Source organism: Phacochoerus africanus, chromosome 2 (assembly GCF_016906955.1).
Source record: "Phacochoerus africanus isolate WHEZ1 chromosome 2, ROS_Pafr_v1, whole genome shotgun sequence".
Classification (NCBI taxonomy): Eukaryota; Metazoa; Chordata; class Mammalia; order Artiodactyla; family Suidae; genus Phacochoerus; species Phacochoerus africanus.
Window position 1 is genome coordinate 267,569,966 of NC_062545.1, and position 26,242 is coordinate 267,596,207.

The 26,242-nt window shown below is 39.3% G+C and overlaps 1 protein-coding gene and 1 pseudogene across 2 annotated transcripts in view; one reads left to right on the forward strand and one right to left on the reverse strand.

Moving 5' to 3' along the window:
* Positions 1 to 26,242, forward strand: part of RABGAP1 (RAB GTPase activating protein 1) — a 176,067-nt gene that overhangs the window by 119,920 nt on the left and 29,905 nt on the right. For both annotated transcript variants that reach the window (XM_047768348.1, XM_047768349.1), the window contains 6 exons: positions 10,015 to 10,128; positions 15,996 to 16,070; positions 19,559 to 19,684; positions 20,286 to 20,429; positions 22,272 to 22,313; positions 22,558 to 22,686. In XM_047768348.1, the coding sequence (XP_047624304.1) occupies positions 10,015 to 10,128; positions 15,996 to 16,070; positions 19,559 to 19,684; positions 20,286 to 20,429; positions 22,272 to 22,313; positions 22,558 to 22,686 (630 nt within the window). The remainder of the gene's footprint in view (positions 1 to 10,014; positions 10,129 to 15,995; positions 16,071 to 19,558; positions 19,685 to 20,285; positions 20,430 to 22,271; positions 22,314 to 22,557; positions 22,687 to 26,242) is intronic.
* LOC125121456 (COP9 signalosome complex subunit 2-like) lies at positions 3,477 to 7,022 on the reverse strand (annotated as a pseudogene).

A 26,242-nucleotide genomic window follows, 5' to 3' on the forward strand; every position in this document is an offset into this window, starting at 1 on the left:
GTTCACGTTAGTCAGATTTCTCTGCTGTTCAGTTGTTCTTTTTTTCCCCCTTTCCGTACTGTTCTCTTCGGAAAGAAGACACTCTACAAATCCCACACAGGAGCGGGTTCCCTCCTTGAGGGCAGCGTGTTTACATAAATTATTTGGAATTCTTCACAGGAGACTTCTCTTCTCCACCCCCATTTATTTATTTACTCATTCACTTATTTTTTAAGTATAAATTCATGGATATTTATTTTATACTTTATACTTTAGATTATAAAGTATTACTTCATTAATTTTGTTGCTCAGTTTGTTCCAGCTTTGGCTACAAATTTCCCTTTGACATATGCCCATCATTTTGAGCTTGTTTTCTTGTGGTGAGAGTCGGGGGAAAGTGCTTCCTTACTTATGACAATTTTACATGTTCCAGGATCATCTTGTATATTTCCTGCCCCAGTCCTAGAATCAGCCATTTCTATAAGGAGCCTGGTTCCTTTTATTGATAAATGATATTAGAACCCAAGATTCCGGCACTACGTGTGCTCACTGTCACTGGATGTTCGTGCTTCTAGGCCTTCTCAACTGACAGGACAAAGAAATACATGCATGATAGTGCTGTTTTTTAAATCATTCAACATGTGGGTTCAGCAAACCATGCATTGGAGTTAGAATGGGGTGGAATCAAAAAACTTTATATGCAGTTATTTGCAACTTTAGATACAATTCCTAGTTACATATAGACTAGGAGGCCAAGACAGGTACCTAAGTGACTATTCCAAAACACAGGGCAGTTGCTGTGTGGTATGTAAATGCATACAACTTTTCCAGAGAACAAATTGACATTATAACTGAAAGTCCAAAACACAAGAGTTATACTGGGGTATTTGGGGGACTGGAGTGATTGTGGAAATCATCTGTTCTCGGTTAGGAATCACTGCTCTACTTTAAAGCCTTGTTTTTAGCAAAAGGAGTAGAAAAGCCTGAATATTCCAAAGTCAGAGATTTGGTGTAGTGAATTATGGTATAGCCATGTGACAGGTTATTATGCAGTAAAAATGTTAGGGTAGAAGTTCCCTGGTGGCTCAGTGGGTTAAGGATCCGGCATTGTCACTGCTGCAGCACGGATGGGTTAGATCCCTGGCCTGGGAACTTCCGCATGCTATGGATGCAGCCCAAAAAATTGCTAGGGTGGGATAACTGTTAAATAACCAGAAAAGAAGCTCATGACATTTTGCAGTTAGTAAAAATTAATTTTCAAAACAATGTAAATTCATGAAAATAACTATGTAAAAAGTTAGGCATGTGTTCACCAGATATTAGCTATAGTTATTTCTGTTGTGAAATTATCTCTTTTTTTCTTATTTTCCCCTGGTATTATTGTAAGAAAGCAAAAAAGTTTTATTACAAAAAACAAGAAGGATTTGTTAGTATACTAAGAAAATAAAAATTTAGATTTTTCTTTTTAAAATGCAAAAGATAAGTCATTAATTTTAGATTGTGTTTGGGAAACAGTGACGGATGCCATTTGACAGGAGTATGGAAAGGGGGGATAAAGATTTGGATTTTACTGCGAAGTGTTAATTCTCAGTATTTCTTTGGTGAATAAATTTTTAAAGTGCTCTTATTTTAGAGTATGGTTCTGAATGAAATTATTTCCAGCAGTGTATTATGTATTCTATTATATGAATGGTAATTTATCTCTTTTTCTATTAATGGACATTTAGAGTTTCTAGGTTTTTTGACCATTGCAAGTAAGGTTATTATGAACATCTTGTACATGGTTTTTGTTTTTCCTCTTGGACCCGTGTTTTTGTTTCTCCTGTGTGACCCTTAGGAGTGGAATTGCTGGTTCTCTGGGAAATGCCTGTGTAACTTTATAGGAAACTGCCAAGTAATTCACCAAAGTGGTTGTTAGCATTTTATATATCCATTAGCAACAATTAAGAGTTGCAGCTGTTTCATATTCTCACCAACATTTTTGGTATTGTCTTTTTATTTTAGTTGATCTAAATTTGTTTCAGTGTGTATGTTTAGAATGCCTGAGCTGTAAATACTGTTTGTATTGCTGCTTGAAATGTAAGGGACAGTATGCCACTATAAATAGTTACAGGATTTCGTTTAAACATTTACTACATTGAAGATACAGCAGTATATAGACTTTGGAGAATTAACTTTTGTAAAATGCAACTGAACATTTTAACATGAATATTACATGAAAAAAATGTTTGAAGATATATACATTTCAAGTTGTTGCAGCTTGCTTGTGACAGAATTTCTGCAAGTAAAACTTAAGAAATTAATCAACAGTAGCATTATCAGTGTATTAAAAATCATTACAAAAAATCTTCTCTTTGGTCATGTTGCCAGTGACAAATTATTGTGTTGTTGTATATTTAGAGTAGGGCTTGGCACATTGCAGAAAGTTCAGCATGCATCTAGTTTTTAAAAATAAAGTTTTATTAGAATTCAGAAATGCTTGTTTATGTCTATATTGTCTCTGGCTACTTTTGATCTACAGAGGGAGAGTTGAGTAATTGCAACACTGAATGGCCCACAAAGCCAAAAATATTTGCTATCTGGCTCTTAACAGAAAAAGTTTGCGGAGTTCCCATCGTGGTGCAGTGGTTAACGAATCCGACTAGGAACCATGAGGTGGCGGGTTCGGTCCCTGCCCTTGCTCAGTGGGTTAACGATCCGGCGTTGCCGTGAGCTGTGGTGTAGGTTGCAGACGCGGCTCGGATCCCGAGTTGCTGTGGCTCTGGTGTAGGCCGGTGGCTACAGCTCCGATTCAACCCTTAGCCTGGGAACCTCCATATGCCGCAGGAGCGGCCCAAGAAATAGCTAAAAAGACAAAAAAAAAAAAAAAAAGAAAAGAAAAAAAGAAAGAAAAGAAAAAGTTTGCAAAAGTGGGTTTTTTTGTTTGGTTTTTATTTGTTTGTTTGGTTTTTTGTTTTTTAGGGCCGCACCCGCGGCATATGGAAATTCCCAAGCTAGGGGTTGAATCAGAGCTGTAGCCGCTGGCCTACACCACAGCCACAGCAATGCCAGATCCAAGCCATGTCTGCAACCTACACCACAACTCACAGCAATGCCAGATCCTTAACCCACTCAGCTAGGCCAGGGATCAAACCCACATCCTCATGGGTACTAGTCAGGTTGTTACTGCTGAGCTATAACAGGAACTCCCACAAAATGTTAATACTGCATAATCATACGGCATTTTTTTCTTCTGGATATTAAAGCTGTTTTCCTTATAATAAATGAAGCAGCCAAGACATAAAACCAGTTGATAAATAGAGTTACTTTGCCATTGTTTCAATAATTTTTAGAACATATCACCTTACAGTCATTTTGCTATTCCTTGTTCTTTTAAGGTTTACACACCTCTGCATGATTACCTTAAATACATTGCAAAACCTTGTTCTCTGTTAAGCCATTTTACTAACTATAGTCCTCTGAAAGGATGTATTTGATTGACTTAATCACTTTAGCCATTAATATGCCTTGTGCTTGCAGTTCCCTATGTGAGCTATGTCTATGCTTAAATCCTTAGGAATAAAAGGAATGTGTATTATGATACAAATATTAATTTTATAAGCACTTGGGTTGAGATGTTTTGCAAAAAAGCTCTTTGCTGTGTTTTCTTAGAAAGGAATCATCCATGATGTTACCATGATTTGTTTTCTGAATCTTTTCAAATTTAATGATGTCATTATACTGATAGAAACTTAGCAAGTTCCTCATTGTTAGAATTTTGGGATCATTTTTGTACAATTTGTCCTCTGGCAAGTCAAATGGATTTAGTACCAAATTCTTCAGCATATTTTCTAAGGCCAAATATTTTAAGCAAATGGTTCACATGGAACTCCTCGATTTATTATTATTTTTCAAGGCTTAACAAATTCAGCATGTGGATTTTCAAAATCACCTTGTCTCAAAGGCATTTTACCTCATAACTATCTGATGACTCCATTGATCAAATGGTTGAGGGATGGCGGGTGGATGAGAACTAACCAGTTATAGAATTTTTTCAGTGTTTGTTATTTTTCTATTCTCTGCATTTGAATTTCATGTAACTGTGTATCCTTTTTGAAGTTATCTTTATCATTAGTATAATATACTGACATAACCAGCATAAAATATTTTGAAGATCTCCATATTCCTCTCATTCTTCATGTAATTTTCCAACCTTCATTCTTGTCTTAAGCTACAATCTGTCATTCTTAGCATATTTCAGAACTTCTATTGTTGTTTCATAAAATTCCTGCAGTAAATTCAGCTGATATTTAAAAAACTCATAATTCTTTTTTTCTTTTTTGGAAATATAATTTGGAGATATAATTCAAGAATGCTGTTAACAGTTTTTTCAGAGTAATTTCTTGTAGCTGAACTCAAATACAGATCAACATTTCTGTTCATCATTTCTAGAAAGTTCTGTCAATGTGAAATTTATTTTAATCATTGTTTTAGTGCTTTAAGTCCCCTTTCTCATTTTTTTTCAAGTTCCAAAACCTTTCAGAAACTGCTTAATGGATCTTCTTCCTTCAATAGTTTGAAACATTTGATTAAATTACTCTCTACAGAGGTTCTAGGTCGTAACCCCCCTTGTCATTGCACAAGAAATCACTCTCCTTGGTAGGCATTTTGGCTGGCTAGCTCATGGTGGTTTTAATGGGCATTGTTTTGGTAACTGCCTTTTCATTTGCTTATTTTCTATTTGCATATTTTATAAGGTGTCTGCTCAGATTTCTGTCCATTTTATTAGATTGTTTCTTTAAGTTCTATATATGTTCTGGATACAGTTCCTTTTTCAGACATATGTGCTGCTTGTCTATTTCCTAATGGCATATTTTATAAGGGGAAGTTTTTAATTTTTGAAGTTCAGTCTATCATTTTTCCTCTTGATGATGGTAGGGGTGTGATAAGTTTTTGTCATGTTGCAGTTTCGAAACTGAAACTGGAACTGTTTATGGTCTTTTGTTTGAGATATTCATGAAATCAGATAAAGATTTCTTAATTCCCTTTATGTGGTTTTTCCCTTTGTGTTGCTATTTCACCTTCTGTGTGTTAAAATTAAAACTGAGTTCAAGAAAATTCACATATCCTAGATTGAATTAAAATTGTTAACTCACAATAATATACCACATATTTCTGATACAGATGCCCTTTTCTGATCATTACTCTTAATAATAGTAGGATGATTTGATTTATTTTGAGCTAAGGGACTCAAAAATTTTTACTTTTTTCTGTTTCTCATTACAGTTATTTTCCTCTTGCCTGCATATGACACAGTTAGGAAGTCACTAATAAATCAATCATTAAGGCAATCGTTTTTTTCCTGATATTTAATTGGAATGTCTTTTAAAGTTCTTTTCTGATTTAGTTTAGTGCCTCTTTCACATGGGTCTTGGATTAATAAACATGAGCATTAGCGATCCTGGTTTGGGGAGAGCTGTTGACCACCTGAACATTGCTATTGCTCAGTCACAAGGAAGCTTTGGACTTTGACTAGATATACTTATTAAGCTCTGAGTACGTGCTATGTGTTGTGCTGTGCTCTGTGGAAGTTACAAAACTAAATCACAGTTTCTACCCCTGCTTGAATAGTTTTACAGGGAAGGTAAGATACACAAAAATAGGGAGTTCCCATTGTGGTGCAGCAGAAGGGAATCCAGCTAATAACCATGCGGATGTGGGTTCAATCCCTGGCCTCGCTCAGTGGGTTAAGGATCGGGCGTTGCCACGAGCTGTGGTGTAGGTCGAAGATGCAGCTTGGATCCCACATTGCTGTAGCTGTGACGTAGGCAAGCAGCTATAGCTCCAAGTTGACCCCTAGCCTGGGAACTTCCCATATGCCTCTGGTGTATCCCTAAAAAAGCAAAAAAAACGAAAAAAGATATACAAATAAAAATAATATATATTCTAGGAACCATAGGTATGTGTTCTCTGTTTATCTGTGTGTGTGTGTATGTGTGCGCACGCGTGTGCATTCACACATGCATTTGTGTGCATGTGTGTGCTTGTGTGTGGGTGTGTTCAGAGGACATCCCCGGCTCTCAGCAGTGCTGGAGACTTTGCTTGATTTCCCTTTTATCAAGTGTTTTATATACGTGTCAGACAATACTAGAAGCTCTTTACATGTTTATAATGTATAGATGAATTTAATGTAATCCTCACTACAACTTTATAAGGTAGGTGATATTAGAGAAGATAAGAAGCTTACCTAAAGTTATTTAGACAAGTAGGAAATTGAGCCAGCTTTCAAACACAGATAAATCTGACTCTAAGCTAGGCCCCTGGTTTAAGGCCTTAAAGATGAATTGTCATCATTTTCATCATTTAGGTGCATATAGCTAAAATTAGGACTGGGAATTCTTAATCTAAAATACTGGAATCATCCAGGGTCTCTTTTTCAATTGTATGAATATCCTTTTGTATTTGCTTTTCCATTTTAAAATCACCTTTATTTAGATGTAAATTAAAACAATAAAATTGACCAGTTTTAAGTGAAACAATTTGTTTTAATTACCACCACAGATGTGATGGATAATAATTCCATCAATTCACAAAGTTCTTTAATATCTTTTAAAAATTGGTCTTCCCCCTTTGCCTTATTAGTCTCTTACAAATTGATCTGCTTTCCATAACTTATGATTTGTCTTTTTCTAGAATGTCATATACATGGAATTACAGAAAATAGTCTTTCATGCCCGGCTCCTCTCACATAGTACAATGCTTTTGAGTTCTATCATGTGTGAATCAATAGGTTTTTCTTTTTTGTTGCTGAGTAGTATTCCATCACTATATGAATGTACCACAATTATTTATCCATTTACCCATTAGAGCATATTTGTATTGCTTCCATTTTGGGCTATTACGAATAAAGGTGCTATGAACACTTGAGTTCAAGTGTTTTCATGTATTTATATTTTCATTTCTCTTGGATAAATACCTAGGAGTGGAATCACTGAATTGTATGGTAAGTGTATGTCTAACGTTGTAAGAAACCTATGAACTGCTTTCTAAAGTACTTGTACCATTTTGCATTCCCACCAGCAAGGTATGGGAATTCCAGTTGTTTCACACCCTTTGCCAACCCTTGGTATATTAGGTCCTTTTAACTTTAGCATTTAGTGGGTATGGAGGGAAATCTTGTGGTTTTGATTTATATACTGCTAATAACTAATGATGTTGAAATTTATTCATGTGCTTATTTGCCATCTATATATCTTCTTTTGTGAAGCATCTATTCAGTCTTTTTATCACCATTCCCCCTTTTAAAATCAGTTATTTGTCATGAGTTCCTTTGTGGCTTAGCGGTAACGAACCCAACTAGTAACCATGAGGATGAGGGTTTGATCCTTGGCCTCACTCAGTGGGTTAAATATCCAGCGTTGCGTGTGGTGTAGGTTGCAGACGCGTCTTGGATCCAGCCTTGCTGTGGCTGTGGCATATGCTGGCAGCTGCAGCTCTGATTCAGTCCCTAGCCTGGGAACTCCCATAGGCCACACGTGTGGCCTTTAAAAATAATAATAATAATAAAAATTCAGTTGTTTATCTCCTTGTGTATTTTGAGAGTTACGTGTATATTCTGGATACAACTCCATTACACTTAGATTTTTAGGTAATTCATCCTGGTCAAGGCTTATGTTTTCATGTTGTGATGTTTGTTTTATTTTGGCTTCAGCTACATCATGTGAAAGTTCCTGGGCTGGGGATTGAACTTGTACCACAGCAGCAACTCGAGCCACATCAGTGACAAAACCAGATCCTTAAACCGCTCTGCCACAAGGGAACTCCACATTTTCATGTTTTTAACACATGAAATGTGTTAAATCTTTAATTTAAATTTGATGAAGTCAGTTTATACATGTTTTCTTTTATGATTTCATGGTTGATAGGGACTTTTCTAGATAGCTCTGCAACTCTCTTTCTGTTCACCTTTTCCTCTCCATTAGTCTGACCTACAAATTCTAGCTACCTTGCCCTCCCTGAATTCCATCTCTCTTCACAACTCAGGAAGGCACTCCTCCCTGCCCTCCCCCGTCCCCCGCCCATTTCAGTTCCCTGGACCTGTGCTGTAGCCTAGAAGCTGCCACTAGGCAGATAGCTGCTGTAGTCTTAGGTCTCACTTTGGGTTTTGTCCTGTCAGGGATCACCAGAGTCTGAGCTGCCTTAACTGTTGTTAATGATGCATTTAAAAAAATAACTAGTAGTCTGACAATAAATCTCTTTGGAAAGAATTTGGCAGTGTCTTTGAAAGTTTAAATAGTTTACAGGTTAATAAAAAGCATAGGCCTTAAAGTTAGTTCACCAAGCGTGGAGGTTGAGGGGATCAGACTGATAAGTATCTAAGTGCAAACTTGTAGTGAGTAGCAAAAAAGCCATAGAGGTCTAATGCAAAGTATTATGAATATAGACAGTGTTATTTTTTATTATTTTGTCTTTTTGGGGCCACACCCATGGCACATGGAGGTTCCAGACTAGGGGTCCAATCAGAGCTACAGCTGCTGGCCTACGCCAGAGCCAGAGCAACGCAGGATCTGAGCTGCATCTTTGCAGCTCATGGCAACGCCGGATCCTTAACCCACTGAGCAAGGCCAGGGATCAAACCCACGTCCTCATAGATGATAGTTTGCTTACCGCTGAGCCACGATGGGAACTCCTAGACAGTATTAATTTAAATTAATTATGTAATGCGATAGCACTACAGCAGCAGTCATATTACAGTATAAGATATATGTATCAAAAGTAGCATGCTGTGCACTTTAACACAATGTTACATTTCAAATTCAGTAAACAAAAATTTTTAAATGTAAATGTAAAGTTAGTTTAAATCCCACCTCCGTGAAATATTTATGGCTCTGGGGATATGATTACCTGAAAGGCTAGAGAAATCACCAGACAAGAAAGAGCAGCACTCACTTTGCACTTGAAACAGGAGTCCCAGGCTCTTGGATGGTGTGCTCACCAAGGAGAATCAAGTCTCTTAGCTTTGAAGACAATTCATTGTTAAAACAGAAGGTCATGTTTCTGTGCTCTAGTTTTTTTTTTGTTTTTTTTTGGTCTTTTTGCCATTTCTTGGGCTGCTCCCACAGCACATGAGGTTCCCAGGCTAGGGGTCGAATCGGAGCTGTAGCCACCGGCCTGCGCCAGAGCCACAGCAACGCAGGATCCGAGCCTTGTCTGCAACCTACACCACAGCTCACTGAGCAAGGCCAGGGATCCTTAACCCACTGAGCAAGGGCAGGGATCGAACCCGCAACCTCATGGTTCCTAGTCGGATTCGTTAACCACTGAGCTACGCGGGAACTTCTCTGTGCTCTAGTTCTTTAGTACATAAGCAAATAAAACTTAGCAACAGGATGACTTTAGAAATAGCTGGGTGCTTGGTATATTTTATGACACGATTGACATTTGTTTCGTTTCAGTTATTAACTCATTATAGAAGAGGAAAGACTTTTTTTCCGTTGGTAAAAGCAAGGGATATTTTCCCATAGCCTGTTTGAATCCCTTGGCATTTAGTAGTCTAGTTTCATATTGAGTAGACTGCTCTATGAGTTTTTATGACATTCGCCCCTAGGATAAACCCCAGTCAAGGGACTTCTCTTTTCCCTTTGGCACATGGGTTTCGTGCCAAAGGATCGATTAAAGCAGCAATTTTTGTACCCAGTTATTCTAATGGGAGCACTTTGCCTCCTTCTTTTGATATTAGATTGTTTTCCAATGGGAAATCCATTTTGAATCACATTTTCCCTCTTGAAATAGAAAGGTCACCAGCTGCCCTTCCTTGCATCAGGGATGGAACATACATGAGGTATATAGAGTGAAACAGGTTGCTTTTCTTTCAGCCTTTTTTCCCCCCTTAATTGCTTTTGCTTTCCTAAAGACACAGAAACTCTGGGCATGCACCTGTATGTACATCCTTGCAGCATTTCAAAGCATGTAAATGAGAAGACCTTACTGTATAAGCCCAAACAAGTATGTACGTGACTTAACCTCTAAACCTTCTCTTTCCCAATGTTTCCCCAGGAGTCTCCCCAGGACAGCGCTATCACTCGTGATATTAACCGGACATTCCCAGCCCATGACTATTTTAAGGACACAGGAGGAGATGGACAAGATTCCCTATATAAAATATGCAAGGTATTTCAAGTCCAAAAACAGGACTCAGTTTTAAATGGGAATTCTGGTTCTTTGAAATTATGCAAAAGGTTAACTATACAATGTAATTTGTATGTGATGTTCAAGAATACAAAAAAAGGAGAGGAGTTTCCACTGTGGTGCAATAGGCTAATGATCCAGCTTGTCTCTGTGAAGGCACTGATTCGATCCCTGGCCTGGCACAGTGGGTTAAAGGATCCAGCATTGCCTTGGCTGCGGCGAAAGTCACAGATGCAGCTCAGATTCAGTCCCTGGCCTGAGAACTTCCATAGTCCACGGGTGCAGCCAGAAAGGAAAAAAAAAAAAAAAGAATGTAAAAAAGGAGGGAAAATTCTTTGTAAAATCAAAAGTAACAACACAATCTTAGACTCATAAAGAACAGGAAATAATTTCTTTTACCTTTTGTTTTTGGCTATACCCACAGCATGTGGAAGTTCCCAGGCCAGGGATGACACCCAATCTACAGCAGCAGTCTGAGCCACTGCAGTGACAACACTGGATCCTTAACCTGCTGCATCAGAGGGGAACGCCTCTTTTACCCATTTAATTAGGACTTTCAGTTGACAGTCCCCTGGCTCCACATTTAAACTTTCACAAGTTGGCTTTATGTTATAAGCCTCTTGAGTCTTACGACTTTGCAAACTCCTTTTCAGTATTCGCATTGTAAGTGATGAATTTGGCTTCCTTGGTCCTGAGACCTAGTCTTTAGTCTTTTCCCCTGAAAACCAATCAGGCTCCTTTTTAGTATCTGCCATATAGTAAATATAAGCAAAGCACAAATCATCCTTAAGGAACTTACATATTGTGGTTGAGAAAGCAAAACTACTACTGAGTTTTAGAACAGGCTAGCAATAAAGAACAGTGATGAACTAGATAAACTAGATGCTTTAAATTGTAAGGGCACTTAGAATTTAGAGAGCTATTTCTTGGGTTTAATTTTAATTTCCCCATAGGACACATGAAGCTACAATTTCTCTTCAGCCCTTTCTCAGTTGTGCTTCCCACTTAAGCAGCCAATCCAGGTATCCTTCATTTGACCGCATAATGTTCCAGAACGAAACCCTGCCTTCACTGACTCTGAGTCCTTACTCTCGACCCCACTGTACTCTAGTTTCTCTCTCATGAGCTCTTCCTTGCAGCTCTATTCTTGATTTCTCATCCTCTGTTAGAGAACTTAAGCTCTCACTTCCCTAATTCCCTCATTGTTTTACCCCTCTCTGCCTGGTCCTAAAAGAGAGGCCTTCCCCTGGGTGCTCAGTCCCTGGTTCCTGTAGCTCTATGCTGTCTCTCTAGGTGACCCTTTCTACCCCACGGCTTCAGCTATCATCCCTGCACAAATGTTCCCAAGTCTATATTAGCTCAAGACCTGCATTTCCAGCTGTAGGTTGGTCTCCATGTGAAAGTCTTCACAGGTGCATCAAACAAAACAGGTCTGAAAATAGAGTTCTGGAGTTCCCGTCGTGGCGTAGGCGTAGTGGAAATGAATCCGACTAGGAATCACGAGGTTGCGGGTTCAATCCCTGGCCTTGCTCAGTGGGTTAAGGATCCAGTGTTGCCATGAGCTGTGATGTAGGTCACAGCCGAGGCTCGGATTCCACGTTGCTGTGGCTCATATAGGACGGCAGCTGTAGCTCCAATTAGACCCTTAGCGTGGGAACCTCCATATGCCGCGGCTGTGGCATTAAAAAAATGTCAAAAGGCAAAACAAAATAAAAATAAGAGTTCATTTAAAAATACACCTTATTATGAAAATTTTCAAACATACCTAAAAGTTGAATAGCATAATGAATTTGTATATATCTCCATCCAGATTTAATAGGTATCAACATATTGCCCAGTTGCTTCATTTATTCCTTTAAAAATTTTTTGAATTTCTTTGAAGCCAACCTCAGCCATCACAATCCTAAATTCTTCACCATACATATCTAAAAAATGAGATCATTATTCTCCTGTAACATCCATCATTATCCGTCAGAACCATCCAATAGACACTCCATATTCAGATTTCCCTAAATGTCTTTATACATTTAGTTAGAATCAGAATCCAGCAATATCCATACTGTGTTTAGTTGTTATGTCTCTTTTAATTAAACAGTCCTCCTTTTCCCCCCCATGTCATTGTCTGAATATACAGTCATTCTCTGTTATTTTTTATGTGATTGATATCTCTTCTAGCCGTACTTTCTTTTCTATTCACTGTCCTGTTACTGGCCTCTGTCATACGTTGCTGGCTCTTTTACAGAAGCTGCCTTGCATTATTTTCCCTGCCTTTCTTTTTTTTCTTTATTAAATTTTTTAAAATTTTATTGAAGTATGGTTGGTTTACAGTGTTAAGTTAATTCTTGTGATTAATCAAGCAGCTCTAGCAGTCATTCAGATACATATATCTGATGGTATATATGTCACTAAGATTGTATATATCATTTGTATATATGATGATATATATATCTATCACCTCAGTGGCCTCCACTAAAATCCACCAAAACCTTTAGTGCTTTCTCTAACCCACAGAATGAAATCAAATTCTTTAGTTCATTTCTCAGTCCTGGATTCTTTAGCTTAGTTTTTTTTTTTTTTTTGTCTTTTTGCTATTTCTTGGGCCGCTCCCTCGGCATATGGAGATTCCCAGACTAGGGGTCAGATTGGAGCTGTAGCCTCTGGCCTACGCCAGAGCTACAGCAACGTAAGATCCGAGCCGGGTCTGCAACCTACACCACAGCTCACGGCAACGTCAGATCGTCAACCCACTGAGCAAGGGCAGGGACCAAACCCGCAACCTCTTGGTTCCTAGTCAGATTCGTTAACCACTGCGCCACGACAGGAACTCCTAGCTTAGTATTAAAGACATTTTGTGACATAACCTGGCTTATTCTCTGAATATTTTATGCTTCAGTCACATTGAACTTCTCACTGTACTCAGGTTGATTTACTTGTCAGACTTCCCCATTGAATTGAGAAGTTCTCAAGGGCAAGAATCATTTCTTATATATTGTAGCGTTTGTAGCACTTGACATGGTGCATCTCATGTAATAGTAGGTGCTCATTAAAAGTTGATGAATTAATGAAATGCCTTTTCTTCCCCATATTTCATTATGTTCCCCATGAACCTCATATTCCAAACGTTTCCCAAATGTCTCATGTACTTGCGTGTCTGTATGCATTCCTTCAAGCTTTTCTATGAGCCTGAAAAAAGCTCCCCTTCGTTCTCTACCTATAGAAATTCAGTATGTTTTCGTCCTAGTATATAATTGATTTAAACCATGTGCTGAGCACTCTACTTGAGAGGATTAAGAATAATGCATTAACTCTATTATATAACTACTATAGTTATTCTCATCTTACAAATAGGGAATATAGTAATTTGCCTAAGATCCAGATCTAGACATTAACAGTTATGGGATTGCATCCCAACTCTAACTCTGAACCTCTGTTCTTTCTTGACTAATCAACTATTGACTGGAACCTTTTCAGTATTATCAGACTGCATTCCACAGAGCTGTGTGGACAGATATAACTACTAGTTTTGAATAGTCTTAACAAAATTGGTATTAACTCTTGTTAATTTTTACTGACTTAATAGGTACAAAGTATGTATTTGTGTTATAAATAGATCACTTCTAAATTCCTAGGCACATTTTGTCTTTGGAAAATATATATGTTTCTCATTCTGTAGCCTTCTCATCAGATAAGCTTTAAAATGAGATTATATTGAATTCTACCTGAATTTATGAAAGCATGATTATGTATATAAACATTAACAGTGTTTATTGAGTGCCTGCTATGTAAAACACGTGTACATATGTTTTAAACGTTAGTTTCAGGAGTTCCTTCCATGGTACAGTGGGTTAAGGATCTGGTGTTGCTGTGGCTGTGGCATAGGTTGCAGCTCCAGCTTGAATTTGATCCCTGGCCCAGGAACTTCCATATATCATGGGTGTGGCTGAAAAAGGAAAAAATTTAAAAATTAATAAAAGCTATAGTTTCACCAAAAGCTAATGATAAAATCCCATATATATATATATAACTTATTTAATAAGCATTGGTATTACATTTTGCTAAGTGATCTGAATTCTAAGTATAACCATTTCTTTTTTTTTTTTTTTTGTCTTTTTGCTATTTCTTGGGCCGCTCCCACGGCATATGGAGGTTCCCAGGCTAGGGGTCGAATCGGAGCCGTAGCCACCAGCCTACACCAGAGCCACAGCAGCACGGGACCCGAGCCGGGTCTGCAACCTACACCACAGCTCACGGCAACGCCGGATGGTTAGCCCACTGAGCAAGGGCAGGGATCGAACCCGCAACCTCATGGTTCCTAGTCGGATTCGTTAACCACTGCGCCACGATGGGAACTCCTTTTTTTTTTTTTTTTTTTTTAAGTATAACCGTTTCTAAATTGCTTTTTTTGGGACATAGAAGAACCTTGGCAAAAAACAAACCAAAAAAACCAAGTGGAAAATAAAGGGAGTTTCATCAGAAATAAATTTGTCAAACGGAATAGCATCCTGATTTTATAGGAATTCCCCTTTCCACTGCAACTTACATTAGAACTATAAATATTAATCATAAAAACAGGACTCTGAAAAACATCTGAAGACTCAAAGAGGGAACCACAAGGAATGTTTGGTGTAAATTCTCTGTTAATGACAATGCTCAGAAGAGATGGGTTGTAATCATCTGCCGCCAAGGAAAATACAAATGAAAATTCCAGAGAAACCCACAAGTGGTTTCAGAGTAATCCCTTATCAGCAGAGTTATTACTGGCATTGTGGAAAGAATTGTATTTTGGTGTCTTTGCCAAAAGATTTTTTCCCAGAAAGAAAATGAGTAACACTAACAGTGTTTAGTGAGTGCCTCCTGTGTGTTGAGGTGCTGGCTGAGTTGAAAAGGACATCACTCCAGCCCCTAAGAAGTTCACAATGCAGTAGAGAGGATAGACATTGAGAATGCAGTGTGCGGAGTTCCCCTCCGGGCTCAGCAGGTTAAGGACCTGACGTCGTCTCTGAGAATTCAGGTGCGGCCCGGGCCTCACTCAGTGGGTTGAGGATCCAGCGTTGCCGCAAGCTGTGGCGTAGGTCACAGATGTGGCCTAGGATCTTCCCTTCGCCATGGGTATGTCCATAAAAAGATAGGTAAATAAATTAATTAAATAAATAAATAGGAGTTCCTATCGTGGTTCAGTGGTTAGCAAACCCGACTAGTATCCATGAGGTCATGGGTTTGCTCCCTGGCATCGCTTAATGGGTTAAGGATCCGGCATTGCCATGAGCTGTGGTGTAGGTCGCAGATGAGGCTCAGATCCCGCATGGCCGTGGCTGTGGCTGTGGCTGTGGCATAGGTCGGCAGCTACGGTTCCTATTGGGAACCTCCCTATGTCACAGGTGCAGGCTTAAAAGACAAAAAGACCAAAAAAGAAAGGAAGGGAGGAAGGTAGGTAGGTGATAAGTGCTATCTATAATACCATGCACTTATAGCAGGTACTGAGAGGAGAGAGAATCCTGGAGGAATAGAATGTGTTTAGAGCTTAGCTAAAGGGAGAGGATGTTTTTCATACTGAGAGGAGGGAAAAACATAAGCAAAGACAGGCAAGAATGACAACTTTTCTTTAGTGCTAAAATAGTTTCTACGTCACAAGATCACTCCTTGGCTGCAGGAATCAGCGTGGTGACAGTTTTATTCGTTGTAAAGAAACATTGGAATTGAAGAGAAATGTTTACATCATTTACAGGCCATCAGAATGCCACAGTGGAGTCTGGGTAGCATTTTCAAGGTTCCCCTTTCCAGTTCCTACAGGGTAACTGTGGCTCAAGAGTGACTGCATTCGTTTATACCCCCTGTGCTTTTTTCCCCAGGCTTATTCTGTGTATGATGAAGAGATTGGCTATTGCCAGGGCCAGTCATTTCTCGCTGCTGTTCTGCTTCTCCACGTGAGTAATGAGGTTTCTGTTTGAGATACGCATGTCCTGCCTCAGGTTGTACCAGCCTTAAACTTGATGATGGTTTTATATTGCCTTCGGCCAGACATGAGTGTTAACGCCTATATCTGGAAACTGTACCCTTAAATTAATAGAATGTCATGATGGGAGAGAAACATAAGAATAAATGACAGTATTGAAAATTAGTACAAAGATAGACTTCCTTTTTATTATTAGGATGATTGTATAGACTTCGGTCTTGGTGAAACTCTTTGGGGATATTTTATCTTCTCTAAAGTAGCCATTGTCGTCAGCCTTTGTTGTGAGCTTTATGTTTTGGAGTGGGAGGGAGGCGGAGAACCTGCCTTTCTTTAGTGCCATTTCATTCATTCGTTCCACAAAGGACTTCTACCCTCCTTCTTACTGATACTTTTAAAATCCACATCAAAATCGAAACAGTGTTGAGATGAATACCCATAGAATCTTCACCTAATTTATCAAGTAGTCGTCTTCACTGCTTTCTCTTCATCTCCCCCTCTCTCTGTCACTTACTTGTTTGCTCTCACTCTTTCTCTTCCTCACACCACACACATGTATTTTTTTTATGGAAAAAATGTTGTTAGGTGACAGTCATTGAGATATTTCACTTCTAAATACTTGTGCATTTATTTCCTGAGGATATGACCTGAATATCACAATGATATCTAAGAAAGTCAACACTGATTCAATAATGTCATACCTGCAGTCCACATTTTCTGTTTACTCTGTAAAGTTCATATAGCTTTTTTCTAAATAAGATGAGGGAAGATTCAGGTATTGCATTTTGTTTTGTTTTGTTTTGTTTTGTTTTAATTCTTTTAATCCAAACTAAACCCTTTGCCTTTTTTGTGTGTTCCATGCCACTGACACTTTTGAAAAATGAAAGCAAATTGGCTTGTAAACAATCAAGTCTAGATTCTTGATTGGCCTGATCATTCCCTCATGTTTCAAGTCAAAAGGCTTGGCAAAAATATCACACAGGTGATGTTAGCAGAGCATTTTTGAGTACTTGTTGTGGTCTGAGCTGTGTTGGAGATCAGGAGTGAGTGGGACAGACACGGCCTCATTCCTCGTGGATGCAGAACTAGTGAAGCTGACTATCTGTAGGCAAGAACATCACACAAGTGTACCAAGTGGCTCTATGAATGTATAGTAAAAAGTTTGATGCAAGATAATAACAAGGGAGCCTTATTTATTTATTTATTTTTAAATGATTTTTATTTTTTCCATTAAAGCTGGTTTACAGTGTTCTGTCAGTTTTCTACTGTACAGCAAGGTGACCCAGTCACATATACACGTATACATTCTTTTTTTCACATTATCATGCTCCATCATAAGTGACTAGATATAGTTCCCAGTGCTACACAGCAAGAGGGAGTCTCATTTAGATTATAGGCTTCTCTTGGAAGATTACCAGAAAACCCTTTAAGGTGAACCCTGAAAAATGAAAAGGGTTATCCACTCTTTTTTTTGTACTTTTCTGTATCATTTAACTTTTTAAATGTTCTTATGAAGTCGCAAACTGTGCCCTATCTTCCAGATGGCAGCCTGGATCTGGTGTTGCTGTGGCGTAGGCCTCAGCTACAGTTCTCATTTGACCCCTAGCCTGGGAACTTCCATATGTTGCAGGTGTGGCCGTAAAAAGAAAAAAAAAATTATGAAAATAAGAAAGCTATTTTAAAAACAGGAGAGTGGAGAGTAGAGCATTCCAGGAAGAGAGAGTACAGGATATAGAAATGCAGAAATGGGGAAGAGTTGGCGTCTGGAAGGAACTGAAAGAAGGGAAATGTGACTGGCGCTTCATGCATGATGGGAGAATAGGGGAATGAGCTGGAAAGGTTAGCAAGACCAGCTCTGAGGAGAGCTGGGGGCCAGGCCACGCAGTCTAGATTTTGTTTCTGTAAGAAGAGGAAGCTTAAGAGGTTTAAGCCATGCTTTTGTAAATGGTAATACAAGTAAAACAAAACCACTTTGCATCTTCTTACTGTGAACCTAGCTTGTTGGTATTGGTAGGCATGCAAAATTTAGGTAAAGCTATGCTATTAATAAAGAGGTCAGTTTTTTTTTTCTCAGCTTTATTTATGTATCATTGACAAAAGTTGTGTGTGTGTGTGTAGTGTATAATATGATTTGATATACTATACATTGTGTGATGATTTTCACAGTCCAGCTAATTAACATATCCATTAAGAGATCACGTTTTCAGATTTTGTTGTTTTAATCAGAACTTCTATCTCAGAGTCTCACAAGCCTGTGTGGTTTGTTTTTGTTCTCAACTTCAGTCCAAGGACATTTATCTCTGTTTAAAGTATCACAGCCCTTTTAAAATGGGTTTCCCAATCAAATCCCCAGTGTCTTGGTTTGAGCTCTATGCTGCTTGCCATTGTGTTAAAATAAGTGCCCGTTTCAGAGTAAAAGGGCAGATGTGCCACCTAACGTCGGCGATGCGGCTCTGGCCAGACCAAGTCTCCCTCAGCATGTGGAAGAGTGAAGCTGCCTTCCATGATAAAGACCTCAGAGGTCTGGTCCTTTGCCCCAAATGCCCTTACCTTTCTAACAATCATTTGTTACCCTTTTCGCATTTGTTACTTAGTCTGATTTGCTCTTTAGCTCCGCTTTATTCTCAGTGATTTCTTTGCTCAGCCCACCTCCATCATCTGGTTCAACAGAAGCCCGCCTGCCTTCGTGACAGTTGGAAGGCTTGCTACAGTCACACCATGCCTTAAATAATGTTTGTAGTGCCTTTTTTTCTATTTTGAAAACTAGGCATTTTTCCAGGTTCTCAGGCAAATATTTTTCCATAAAGCTGTGGACGATTAGGTATTATTATAAGTGAGTAACGTCTGTAAATAGACATGAAGTGAAGTAGCTTTTGGAAGTATTTTAGGTCTTACTGCATGTATTATTACTATAGCACTTTAAGAATTACTTCAAACCTTAGAATATGTAAGGTTCTTCTGTATCTAGCCATGTTTTTAGCATGAAGAAGGAATGAGGAAGAAAAACATTTTTACTAAAATGAAGTAACAGCTAAGGAGGTTAAATGATTCAACAAAGGTCTCATAATTTGGGAAAGATGAAGCATACATTTGAGTATCAGCCTGTTCCCACTCAGTTCAAATCCTGTCTTCCCAGCAAAGCCTATTCCTGGCTCCCTCAGGCAGATGCAGGCTTTCTTGTTTCTTCTGTTCCCACGGATCTTTCTATTTCGTTTTACATTTATTGTATACTGGTTGTGTGGAAGAACAGGAATATTGTCTGACATAGAGTAGACTTTGTTAAGTGTTTCTTGGTTGAGTCAGTGAAATGTTATAAAACACAGCTACAGGTCTGAGTTAACTGCATCATATCTCTACATTCCTAGTCCTTCAGAGTTCAGAGTTGAAGGGCGACTTTAACAGTGAGAACACTTAACGTATGTTTGTGATTCTTCCCCTTCCCCGGTTCCCTATCTGTTACAGATGCCTGAGGAACAGGCATTCAGCGTTCTGGTCAAGATCATGTTTGACTATGGCCTCAGGGAACTTTTCAAGCAAAACTTTGAAGATTTGCATTGCAAATTTTACCAGTTGGAGCGCCTCATGCAGGTAAAAAGAGAATCCGGCTTGCATTTACTACAGGAGTACAGGACTAAGAATGGGGTGATGAAATGATGCCAAGGAGCAGCCGTGATTTCCTTGGCCGTCCAGGAAAGGACAGGTTTTATGTTTTTCATTTCTCACTGTGTAGTGATGACGCCAAGATTAATAAGGTGTTAACTAATGGGTGTGAGCTGGTTTTCAATCTCATAAACACCCAAAAGATCAGATAACTTTGTAGGAGCCTTTAACCACAGCAAACTCGGTCAAGAAATATTCACCAAGGCTCTGAAACTGACTGGTGAGGAATCTCGTAACAAAAGCGAAACGAACATTCCCAAACATTGCATAACTTGGAAAGAAAAACTGTCCTTCCAAATATTTGTCACCATTTTGGGGATTCCTCTTTAGAGCTACTTTATCGACTGGAAACGAGAGCTGAGTGCCAGGTTAATAGCAGATGATAAGTGTTCTTCTGAGCACTTTGGCAGTTTCTGGATAAACACAAGTATGTGACTTTCTTAGCCTATTTCTGGCAGATTTATGAGCCTCCTTAGTGGGAGTTAAACAGCTGCATATGTGCCCCAAACTAATTAGTTTGCTATTTCAGGAATACATTCCTGACCTGTACAACCACTTCTTGGACATAAGCCTTGAAGCACACATGTATGCCTCCCAATGGTTTCTTACGCTCTTCACCGCAAAATTCCCTCTCTACATGGTCTTCCATATCATCGACCTCCTTTTATGTGAGGTATGTATAAGAGGTCACCGCACTTTGGCTGTCATTTGTAGGGTTCTTCCTCTGTCAGTTCTGTTGAAGATAGAATTTGTTCTTTTCAGTTATTACTGGAAAATTCAGGCTTAAGTGACTTTTCCTTGGGCGGAAGCTAGTAAGTGTATTTTGTTCAAGGGTCTCTCTGCTGAAAAAAGAAACATGGCAGGCATTTGTATTCGTTTATATTAGGCTTGGCTGCATTGAATAAATCCAAAATAATAAATCCAAAATAACAGTGACTAATTAAAGTAGAGGTTTATTTTTCTTTTCTCGTGTAAAACAAATCAGAAGGTTGGCAGTAACCTGCCTTCCTCAGAGTACAACTTACTGCTGATTAGAGCTCCAGCCACCATCTGTGTATTTAAGCTACAAGGTTTAGGGGTCGGGAGAGGGTGCATCCCCTCTTTTTAAAGAGATTCCATGGATGTTCCACCTGTCTTTCCATTTAACCTCTTCTTGGCCAGAACTTAGGTACATGATGTTACCCAGCGGCAAGGGAAAGTTTTTATCTTTGAGCTGTATAGAGATATGCTAAAACTTAGGGGTCTGTTACTGAAAGAAAATAGATGTTATAGTAAATAACACTCTTTGCCTCAGCGTAGTTTTGAATTTTGGGCTATGTTTGTGTGTGTGTGTGCGTGCACGTGTGCACCTAAGGAGAAAAAACAATTTCCAAAAAAAAAAAAAAGTGTTATAAAAACTATAGAACGTGTAAGCAAAAAGATTTTAAAATACTTCTAATCCTGCTATCTAGAGGGTAAGTACTTTTTTAGCCTTTTTTGTGTGTGTTCATATATGTTTATGTGTAATTTCTATATGGAATAGTTTTTTCATATGGAGTATTGTAATAATGTATATTATGGTTTTATATATATATAAATACATAAAAATATGATTATGCTATTTGGCAACATCTTTTAATTTCTTGCATTCGAATATTAATAGACACGTACACATATATAGAATAGCATCCTTATTTTTAATGATTCCATATTCAAAACATACAAAGATCCATTAAGAAATTTGTATCTTCTCCCCAGCTTGAAACATAAGAAATAGCATTACCAAAGTACTGTTATTCTTAACTTACTGCCAAGTATCCCATTCTTTCGATATTTTGGATATACTATACTTTATTTAACCAGTTCCTAATTTCAAACCTTTGTCTCATTTTTCACTATTATGAGCAACTGTTTGTTATGTAGTTACTATGGGCCTTGGTCGCATGCTAAGGGATTTACATAAACTTTTCAACTAGCAAGCTCAGAAAACCCTGGGGAGAATATTGGTTATGGAAACTGAGTCCCAGAAACTTTACAAGTTTAACTTGGTCGGCAGATGTTAGTGCCTCCCCTCATCAGACCTTTGCCTCGCCACTCCTGGAATGATTAGATGAAGAAAGGCAGACTGGAGGGAACTCTGAGGATCCAGCTCTGGGGCGGAGGGCTGATGACACAGTGCGGGTTGTGCCTTGAGTGAAGCAGCACAGCATGCAGAAAGGGCCCCCAGGAGCCCTTTCCTGATAGATCACAACTTTTTGACTCAAATGTTTTAGTTTGGAAGCATAGAATACTTTGGAAAGCATTCTTGAATGTGAGAGTAGATCTAAAAATAAGCTGTTCTCTCAGAAAAATGGGAGACTGGGTCTACTTTGCATGGTTTTTCAGTGGTGGGTGGTTTCTACTCTCTAAGATATTTTCAAGCTGTGCCATTTCTTAAGTTTTTTAAATGTATCTAAAATTATGGGGTGTTCTGAGACAAACAGCCTAATAATCCAGACATAAACCCTTACAGTGTTTTCTGTGTTTTCTCTTTTAGGGAATAAGCGTTATTTTTAACGTTGCCCTTGGATTATTAAAGGTACTCATTTATTTATAAGCTGGGTTGTCTGGCCCCCCTTGCAGGGTCTTGGTCTCAAGCTCATTCTGAGCAGCCACTGTGCCCTGGCTTTGTTCCCGACAGTGGACACGTGCAAGTGGCTCTGGCCGAAGCTACGAAGTACCTGCTGGGGCCATAACGATGCTGGGGTTATAAAATGCCTCTTGGGCACCTTCCTAGCGAAAACCATTTTCTGTGCATGGTTGTCTTTTCTCCTTTCTTCCAGACTTCCAAAGATGACTTGCTGTTGACAGACTTTGAAGGTGCCTTGAAGTTCTTCAGGGTTCAGCTTCCTAAGAGATATCGCTCAGAAGAAAATGCAAAAAAACTAATGGAATTAGCTTGCAATATGAAGGTAAAATAATTTTTGCATTAATTTTGATTCTTTTGTTCAGTTGATGTCTCACTCTTCCTGATCAAACTATCAACATTTATAATACATTAATGTTTTGTTTTGTATTGTATAATTTTCTAAACATTTTCATGTATATATTACATCCTGTGAATTAAATCTTACTGCCTTCTCCAGCCTTTGAACCATGGAAGGGTATTATTATCCCCATTTTGAAGATAAACCAAAATAAAAAAGTTGTAACCCCTTAGCGTTTTATATGTTATAGCTCGTTAGTTGCTGAACTCAGGTTTCATGATTTCTTTGTGCTGTCCTCGAACTTTAAGTATTTGTCGTTGTGTCAGAAATTCCCTAGAATGAAACTAATAATATAATACATGAAGGAAACCCATTCAATTTTTTTTTTATCACTTCCAATGGAGCAAAATGATTTGTGTCACTTTTTAAGGTAAAAAATATAGAATCTCCTTGTGTTCATTTGATGATAAAGTTTTGTTTTTAAAGAAGAAAATAGTACTTGAGGGAGTTTAATCTGGAATTCGAAGGGTGGAGTCAAATGAGAGGCAGAATAAACAGCTGTAATCGGATTCTTACGGAGTGCGTAAAAGGCTGTCGTATTTACTTACTGTGACTCCAGAGGGTAGAACTGGGATCAGTGTGTCAGGGCAGATGTGGTGGCAGAGAAGCTTCGCTAGGTCCCGAAGAGAACACGGACCAGGAATCACCTAAAATCTAAGGCACAGTTTCCTCATCTGTAAAATAATGTTGGTTTGGGTTATATGCCAGACTGAGCTAACTCAGGCTACTCTTCTCTAAATGTTTGGAGATGCCAAATAAAATATAATCTCAGATATGTCTGAATACCTGAAAGAAAGGAAGCAAGCAGTTCCCAGGTCCCTAAAACAAGGTAGCTCAGAGCCAGTGTATGTGAACTGAGGAAGGAGCATCCCAAGGGCATGTGGAACCCTAGGTGGGTACTAGTGTTTTAATGCTCATGAAGACGTGATAGGATTTGCGGCTTTCAGGAGGCAGCTGAAACGGAAATCTCTACATAAAGTTAGGACCTTGGAATGGCTGCCTTGTTTGTAAAAGTAGAAATCCAAAAACTACCTATTACCCTGAGAAACAATAGGAATCATAATATAAAATGAATGGGGGTTTGGGAGAAGAAGAAAAAAGAAGATAGATGGAGTTCCCGTCGTGGCGCAGTGGTTAACGAATCCGAACCAATAGGAACCATGAGGTTGCGGGTTCGGTCCCTGCCCTTGCTCAGTGGGTTAACCATCCGGCGTTGCCGTGAGCTGTGGTGTAGGTTGCAGACGCGGCTCGGATCCTGCGTTGCTGTGGCTCTGGCGTAGGCCGGTGGCTACAGCTCCGATTGGACCCCTAGCCTGGGAACCTCCATATGCCACGGGAGTGGCCCAAGAAATAGCAACAACAACAACAAAGACAAAAGACAAAAAAAAAAAAAAAGAAGATAGAACTTGTAGAAATTAAAATAATCCTTAAAGCTACCATTCAATTTAAAATGTTACCTATTTCCTAAGTATCATGGATAACATTCCGCGATGTTTTACCATGTGCTGGGTCCTGTGCTTAAGTGTTTTTAACATGTGAGGGTTAACCACAATATATGTACTGTGTTTATCACAGAGCCTGGTAATTAGGGTTCAAGAAATGATAGCTTCTGCTATGATTATTTCCTCCGTGGTATTTCAAGCAGGTAGCCAACAAACTCTTCAGTAACCTTTACCCACATGTTGGGTTTGTGCACAGCACAGAACCAGGTGAGCGCTCAACTTCCCAGTCACCCTTTCTGCTGCAGCCTGGTTTAGCACACGGGAGGATGCTGCCTCTTATTTGCTTATGATTTCTTCCCCTCTGAAACCTGCTCTTTTCATCATCTCAAGTTTGTGGGACCTGGTTGTTGAGGCCTAAAAACTTGATGTCATCTTCTGCTACTTTCCTTTCACACTTAACATCATACTCCACATCTAAGCCCTATCATCAGAGTACATCCTGAGGGAGTTCCCATTGTGGCTCAGCAGTAATGAACCTGACTAGTAACCATGAGGATGCGGGTTTGATCCCTGGCCTCGCTCAGTGAGTTAAGGATCCGGTGTTGCCCTGAGCTGTGGTGTAGGTCACAGACGCGGCTCGGATCCTGCCTTGCTGTAGCTGTGGTGCAGGCCAACAGCTGCAGCCCCAGTTCAACCCCTAGCTTGGGAATTTCCATATGCCACAGGTGTGGCCCTTAAAAAAAAAAAGAGAAGAAATCCTGAATGTGATCACTTCCCAACCTCTAAATCACTGATATCCTAGTCTAACCATCTCATCACTTCTCTTCTGGAATATTCCAGTAGATTCCTCGTCTTCCTCTTTCCACAGTGGTTTCCTTCTAGACTATTCTTGATCTCATCTCTCTCCTAAGACTCTAATGGCTTATTATCTCAGGATAAAACTCAAACGTTTTTGCCTTGACCTGCAAGGCCTGGCACCATCTGACCTCTGAAAGTCTGATTTCAGATACTACTACTCTCCCGGCCCCATACTTTCCCCTTCAGACCCCCTGGCCTCCTTGCTGTTCTCAAACGTGCAGGCATGTCCCCTCCTCACACCTCTGTGCACGAGCTCTCTGCCTGGGATGCTCTCCTTGATGTCTGCGTGGCTTCTCCCTCACCTCCTTCAGTCTTAGGCTCAATTAGCAGAGAAGCCTTTTCTAATCACAGAGAAGCCTTTTCTAATCACAGAGTCTAAAGTAGCAGCTCCCCCAACTCTTTACATCCTATCTCCTTATCCTGTCTTATTTTCCTCATATCACGTATTGCTGCCTAACATTATTATTACTATTTTTGGCTTTTGTCTTTTTAGGGCTACACACGCGGCATATGGAGGTTCCCAGGCTAGGAGTCGACTGGGAGCTGTAGCTGCCAGCCTACAGCACAGCCACAGCAACATGGAATCCCAGCCGCATCTGCAACCTACACCACAGATCCTGGCAACGTCAGATCCTTAACCCACTGAGCAAGGCCAAGGATCGAACCTGCATCCTCATGGATGCCAGTCACATTTGTTTCCACTGAGCCGCGATAGGAGCTCTTGCTTCACATTATTTTATATGTTTGATCATTGTCTTCATCCCTGCCCATCCTCCCCCCCATGCTGCAATTAAGCCTGTGATGGAGGGGACTCTCTTTTGCTTATTGCTGAATCCCCAGAACAGTGACAGAATCTGACATGTAAATATTGGTTGAATGAGTGAATAACTAAATATTCTGCTGAGTTTGTTCCAAGTATTTTACAAAGAAGAGTTAATGTAATTTTGGACAAGACTGAAAGTACCTTCTAGCTGAAGGTTTTACTTTTTGGGCTTTCATTAGCTTGAGACACTTTAATAATATATGGATTCTTCATTTCCAAAGTCCAGATGAGAGGTGTCCAGTGTCTTTTTTGCCTTGCCTACACTTCCAAGGAATTAAGGTAGACAGGGCTGCATGGCACACGTTATTCCTTAGGTGTGTAGTTCCTTTGGTCCTGAAGAACTCTGCGTGGCTAGGGT